The sequence below is a fragment of the Papaver somniferum genome, unplaced genomic scaffold, assembly GCF_003573695.1.
Source record: "Papaver somniferum cultivar HN1 unplaced genomic scaffold, ASM357369v1 unplaced-scaffold_7853, whole genome shotgun sequence".
NCBI lineage: Eukaryota > Viridiplantae > Streptophyta > Magnoliopsida > Ranunculales > Papaveraceae > Papaver > Papaver somniferum.
In genome coordinates this window covers 1-7,477 of record NW_020650808.1, presented here as the reverse complement: position 1 = coordinate 7,477, position 7,477 = coordinate 1, and the positions used below count along the sequence as shown (strand labels likewise).

The window sequence follows — 7,477 nt, the reverse complement described above, 5'->3', positions numbered from 1 at the left end:
CAAGCACAGATTAAAAATCACTTGTAGTTAGGAGATAATGTCAGGAAACCATAACAACATGTGTACGTAAACTGAAAACAATTTCATTATATACGAACCTATAGAGGAGACTCGGGACAATGTATGGCCAAAAGTACCTAAAGTTAACCAGAAAGAATATCAATAAGATTTCACCTGCCATGTGAACGCGGAACTCGAAAAGCCCCTCTTAAAATGTTTATTTTGCAGAGTAAGATCAAGTTGAATTGACAAAGCATATCCTTCCATGACTCCTAATCCTAGTTGCCACTCTGATTTTTTACGTATCAAAACAAGAAAGGCGAACCCAACACCTTTGAATTAAAAAGCTAAGAATTTGATATAAAAAACCTTTACCCTAAATCAATTAAAATCCAGCTGATTACAGCTTTTCGAGTGGTAGGTTTTGCACCTATTGTTGACCAGAACCTGTGATTCTGTGCAATTAAACGTTGTTCTATTCTCAAATTACATCTAAAAAAAACAATATTCAATCCTAAAGCAATGAACACTGGCAGCTATACATTGCCATCCTTGAAGTTCAGTTTTATGCAGGCTTGGATCAGTCAACATGTTGCTCATGAGTCCAATTGCTAATTATTTTAAAGAAGGCTTGCAGGCATCATCTCAATTTTCATTACCGTGGAATCACTTTAACTTGGTAGGGCACAATCCAGTCAAGTTTTTCAACTTCACAAGACTTGGCCCCAATTTAGTTTTCCATGGGAAATTTATAAATGTTCTATAAAAAAAATGGTGTTTGCAAGAATATGTGTATGCTATCAAGATTAATACGTAATCATGAAAAATAACTTTACCTTTCAAGAAGATTGACAGTCTTTGTTGGTTTCTTTTCATTAATAATTTGAAAAATGAAATTCAACATCTCCTGTACGTAACCCCGCCGATAACAAAAGTTTCTCATCCCTCCTCACCTACACTTTCTAAATCCATCAAGCTGAAGAGACAAACAACAAAATGTAAAATGTTGAAGATACAAAACATCAAACAAAGATAAAGAAGCAAAGCTCTTGACGTTGAAGATGTATATTGTTGGATCGCCACATTCTTTGTCAACTAGCTCTAACAGAAGATTTGCTCATTTGCAGAGGTGGGCTCTCCACGAAGAAATGTAAAATTCGCAAACTCATATTAAGGAGATTGAACTATCAAAGGTTATTTCGAGAAAAACAACTCCCTATACCAAGGTACACATGCTGACCTTGTACCAGTTACCAAATTAAATGATCCCACGCAATATGTATAAAAATAAAAATTAGAAACCAATCTAATTTGTTATGAACACCAAACTTCTTCACTAACCGGAAGTCAAACCTATTTTCCATTGTTTAACCAAAAGTATTAAACAAACAGCATGCCAGTCAATTCCAAACATCATTGGATGTTTCAAGATTGCCAACTTCAACAAAAACAGGATATGTCTTTGAAGCAAAAAGTCAACCAAGAACAATAGCATCTTGTTGAATTCATTCTTCACAGTCTGGATTAGTAGCCATGTAATTACAAGTAATGGCAACTGTAACTGCAGTAGTAAATGACTCCTAGTAACCTAATGAATTCTTGTTTTGTAGGAAAAAAAGACCTGGTGATGGCTCCTTCAGTAATGTAATTGAATTGTATGTTACATTTTGATCGCTAATTTTGTTTTTCCCTAAATTCAAAATTCAACTTTGTGTCACCAATTTCAGAAGCAAATAGCGTAATCTAATAACAGATTTGGTAGGTCACAAACTCAAATTACTAACAGTAGTCATCAAAGAAGAAGATATGTAAACAAAATTTACATTAACATAGTAATAAGAGATTTCGGTAGTTTAGACCCGAAATTTTACCTGATTATGATTGGGATCTGGCCTGAAATGCTGTGCGGTACACAAATTGCGGCATAGCTGTTTTGACATTGGTCCAGATATCATTATACCATCTGCAAGTTCAAATGTTTCTCAATCTTTTACCTCCTGGAACTTCTTGATCCTGAAAATTACAGGTCTAAACAATGCAAAAGGCTGTAAATCTCAATCTTTTAGTTCTCGTGTAACTTTTGTATAACATTGTTGCTTCTCCATTTCAAGAAAACAAAATTGAGGAGATCATGGTTAACAGTATTACAACTTGAAATTCCAAAGAAATTCTAAAACATAAAAAGATGTACAAAAGGGTAACCCCATCCTATTCGTTTTTAAGCAGCAAAAGGGTAACCCCATCCATATTTGTTTTTAAGCAGCAAAAAGGAGAAGCATCAGCCGAGCTTCAGATTTTGAGGCACATACAGTCCTGAAAAGGATAACCCCACCCGTATTTGCTAGAGCATCTCAAACAGCCTTGTAAGTTTCGAGATCGCCAACTTCAATCAAAACAGAATCAGTCATAGAAGAAAAGTACCAACCAAGAATAATAGCATCATGTTCAATCCATTCCTCATAAACTGGATTGGTAGTTTTCCCATCAGGAAGGGTTGCTGAAAGACACGGATGAAACCCATCTATAAATTGCTCGAGACAGTAACCATGAAGAAGAGGATTTCACTTTTTTCCCAAATATGAAGGTCAGAATCAGAGAGCTCAATTGCTAGCAGCTATATGAACATGTGAGTTGGGCAGTCTTCCACTGGGAGTCTGTATGCTTGCAGGTGAGTTTGGCAGTCTTCCATTGGGTGTCTGTTTGCTTCCTTTACCCTTTGTTCTTGACCTTGAAGAGCTTAACGAACCTTCAACTTGCCATTCCCAAACAACCTTCGACTCACCCCTCACCAGCTTTGGGTACTGATCTAAACGAGAATCTTCTTGGACCAACTCCTCAACCTTTTTCCATAACAGCGCATCTTTCCTTTCCCTTGGCAAGAGGAGGTCATCTCGTAACCAAGACGCAACGACCCAGGGTTCACCTTCACCAGTAAAAGCACTCTTTGCCATCACCGCTTTCTCTTGAAGAATGTCACAAATCTGCTCGTAAAGCTCTTCAACTCTGTTTGACAGATACCGCCTCCGACGAACTTTGCCAAGTAACCAAACAAAACTAGTCATCAATCCTCCAATCAAAGCACAAACTGGGACTAAGTAGAATGCATTCTTTATGACCCAATGACGCACATAGCAGAACAGTGGCTTATAATGCTCCACTAGTGCATCAGGACACTTCAATTCCTTAACCCTACCCTGCAAATTTTTCCTTGTTTCTAACAATCTATCAACCGACTCCATTGCCTTTTGTTTTGTAAGCACATAAGAGTCATCATTCTTTAACCCCAACTTCCTTTTCAAATCTTGTTTATCCGCAATTTCCTTGAATACTTGAGCCTCTTGAACCCAAACTTCCCCAATCCCATCACACAAACACCCAACAGCCGCTTCACAAACACGAACCTCAATCCATTTAGAAAGCTCCTTAGCTATTTGGCTAATTTCCCCATCTTCAACACACAACCTTCCCTGCTTCTTATACCCACTTACACATTCCAGATTCCCATCAACACATTCTCCATTCTCAGGACACGGCTCGCAATACAAATCATCTGATAATAAAGAATAATCATCTGACACTACTCTATCAATACTATCACAATAGGGTTTTGGTTGGCAATTGAGATTGGTGGCAATGTAATTAAAGGTAACAGCAACAGCGATTGCAATAGTGATGACTCCAAGTAAATTTATGATTTCTTGTTTTGTAGGAAAAAATCCTGGTGATGGCTCCTTCAGTAATGGAATTGAAGGAGAATTGGGTTTTGTATGTTTCGATTTTAGGCGTTTCTTTGGAGTTGAACAAGGAGATGACATTGTAAAATCAAAATTTAGGGCAAAATTTGGGGTTTTTCTTCCGTAAAATTGAATTGAAACTTCTAATTACGAAATTTGAATGACAAAAAGGAAAATCTACATACCCGTGTTCGATTTTTACTCGGAGTAGACTGATTTGTGGCTGGAAATTCAGTAAATTCGGCGAAGAAGAAACACTGCGAGCAGCTCAGAGAGAAAGAAGGCTCCAGATTTGTGAAGGCGTGACTATTTTGAAGTAATATTTTGGGCTGGACTGTAAATGTAGATGGGCCGGCGTCTTTTCTACGCTTGTTAAGTGAACAAAACAACCTCCATCATCATCATCATCCTATTTTTCTCTACTGTTGTTGTACTATTTTGAGTTCTGATGGTTCATGATGAACTAATGGTCACTATCATACCATCATGAAATTTGATGGTTCATAATGAACTAATGGGTCGATAGTCAATTCCGTATCCAGTCAGCAATTACAAAAGAAGGCTTTCTACATACATAGTCACATAGATATCAGCAACAAATGAGATTATATAATTTCATTCTTGTAGAATCATACAAAGAATTACTCACATATTTATATACAAATTGGGGTATATGGTCGCGGTATAGTGACATTCTTGCAGATGTGACAAAGCTGTCGGCCAGAGTTTGAAACCCGTTAGCATCGGATGAGGGGATTTTTCTCTTTCTTTTCATAACTAACTGGGCTTGTAGGTAATAGACCTCTTTGAGTTTTAAACTTTAATATAGCCTTTGAACTTTAAACCCAAATTTTAAATATATATACAAACATTAATTGGTTTTCTTCAAATATGTCATTTTTATTACAACAGTACCAACAATCGGATTAAATTAGGTTAGGGCTTGGGTTATTTTTTTTTATTCTTTTTTTCCTTCAATTGAAGTTTATTTTTGTAGTTTGAAGTAGTTGAAGAAATAGTTGCAGGCTTATTCTAAGAGAGCAATCATTAATTGGCAACCTCACTAATTTGATGCTTCAAGAAAAAATTTATAAAAAAAATCAGAAGATAGAGAAGAACGATTAGAAGACGGTCGGTTATCAATAAAGAAGTGTAACTGTGGGATTTATCACCCACCCTCTAAGGTTAATAATAAGTATTTTGTTCCAAAATTGTAGGTTGTAAACGGCCAAAACTAATGTTGCATTTGGTCACTACCTAAAATAAAAGAAAAGTAAAAATAGAATGGTAGAAAATGCTAGCATAGAGAAATGCAAATAGTAAATTGTTTACGTTTCTTTGGATTTTAAATAAATATTGATGTTGTTAGGAAATTCATCGGGACCCACCTGATTAGTCTTTTTTCATTGGCTTTGGTTCATTTCTTACCTGAATTTAGTTATTAGAAGGAGTTACTTCCATTGTTTTCCTTTTAAACTTCTCTTTGAAGTTTCCCCGATGGGTGATAAAAAAACCACACACCCCACTTAATTCTCCAAAAAATATATGATTCAACTAAAAACAATTATAATTCACCTATTACATGTTTGACTTATACAAATGCATTTCGGAAAAAAATAGCAAGTTACTACCCATACAACGATAGAAGTAACCCGATATATCAAAAAATGAATCGAACACTGTAATGATAGCTTTCAGCTTAAAGGAAAAAACTTTGATTGATAATAAGAATACTAATTGTTAAACGCCTAAACAAGATAACCTTCGTATTCACAAGTACATAAGTTCCACTGATACGAAATTTTAAAGGTAAGTAACCTTCCAGTCGAATTGTTTTTAATATCAAGAAAAAAAATGATGTTTGGATGCAATTTATCAGCCAAAAAATTCTTTGTAACTACCAAAAACATGTTGATTTCTCGAATTCATCACATTCTAGCAAGTCATGGGTGTGTGAGAAGTACCTTTAGATGTACATTTTCAAAGTTTTAGGGTCCATTTTTCGCACTCCAACATCATTCAATCTGATTTCCTCTTCAACTCCTCTTTTACCTAAAACCTAGGTTGGGTTGTTAACAATCCAATTCTCAGATCAGGTTTCTTACCTCTGGCACATTGCTTATAACGAGGTCTCATATTGCAGTTGAAATTGATTTTGGTGGAGGAATATTGATTTTTTTTGAGAAGAAGATAACGAGTTTGTGTTCGAACTTTTTAAACTTTTCTTAAAAACAGTTAATTAATTAGCGGGGTGATTAGTTAGTGTAACTGCTAATTAGTATGGGTGATTATTTAAAAGTAGTTAATTCGTTTAACGTTTAATTAGTGGTTTTACCTATTTCCCATCCCCACTTTCCCTGGTTCCCATCCCAACTTCACAACCCAGATTTTGTATAACTCTTTTTAAATAGGATATATAAAACTTACTTTCTTATTTTTCATAATTAACCACCAAACTTATCACGTTAAAAATAAATTATCAACGAAATCACCATTTTCATCAAGCTTGAATATTGAACTATGAAACTTACCCACAACTTATTGTAAGGAATGGGGCATAGTATGGACATAAAAACGAATCATTTCTTTTAATATAAAACCACCGGGGATGAAAACTTAATTGAAAACAGTGAAACCTATTTACCGATTAAAATACAATTAAAAAAAATGTGAAAACCTAATCGTCATTTTCCATTTAAAACGTTTCCCTCACATTAATAGTAAAATCCAATAAATTAAAAAGTTTAATTAGCGGATTCTTCACTCATTACAATTCTCGCTCTTCTCGTATTGGGGATAAAGTCGTTACTGGGTCGTTAGAACAATACCTGAGTAATTATAAGAATCAAGATGTCCTACTAGTGACGGTATTTATATATAAGGTGTTGCAGTGGTGCCAACATAAGTAGGTTGTTGGAATTAGAAGAGGAACGGGAAGAAACAAGACGGTGAGTTTTATTTACCCAACCTGGAAGGAGTTAAATAAAACCTAACTAATAGGGTGATTAATTAAAATAGGTTAGTGAAAGGGTGGTTATAATTTGGATGAAGGGTATATTAGGCTAATTTTGATTTTACAAGGGCGGAACGGTAACTTGAATATCATTAGAACACCCCTTATCAGCTTCCATTGGATGGTATCATCACCCAGTATGCCCCAAATTAGGATTCTTATGGAAACTCTGTATTACTCCACATTTGTTTGAAAATATCACGCTCAATACGCAATACTCATGTTCTCCTTTACCTAGGGGTGAGCAACGCATGGGTGGATGGATATTTGGTATCACCAGCGTCCAATCCGTCCAAAAGATGGATTTGAGATTTTCATCTACATTCAAACCATTACCCGACGGATTTGACACCCGCGAATGGCGGATTGGATGCAGATGGATTTGCATATTCAAAAAAGATATAAACGAAAATAAGTAAATGTCGAATATGAGTAATATAACTTAGCTTTAAAATTTACACTACTGAAATGTTAGTAATTAGCGTAATAAGAGTGGTTTTCCCTATTTCCCATCCCCAATTGTTCTATTTCCCATCCACATAAAATCTTATCCCCAATAATCCTATATACCACCCATATAAATTTTAATGTATCCTAAATATCATCTCTTGACTTTTTATTTACACCCAACAATGAAATCACCCAACAACTAAAAATAAAAACCGATTGACGGACAACTTACCATATCCACCATCCGCCACTAAATCTTCTTCCCCACCTCCACAGCCTG

At 35.4% G+C, this 7,477-nt stretch overlaps 1 protein-coding gene across 1 annotated transcript; it reads right to left on the bottom strand.

Annotated features, from left to right (window-relative positions):
• Window positions 1-2,600: 2,600 nt before the first annotated feature.
• Window positions 2,601-3,815, bottom strand: LOC113344517. Its single transcript, XM_026588463.1, has one exon. The coding sequence runs from the start codon at window positions 3,813-3,815 to the stop codon at window positions 2,601-2,603; it is 1,215 nt and encodes a 404-aa protein (XP_026444248.1).
• Between the last annotated feature and the right edge of the window lie 3,662 nt (window positions 3,816-7,477).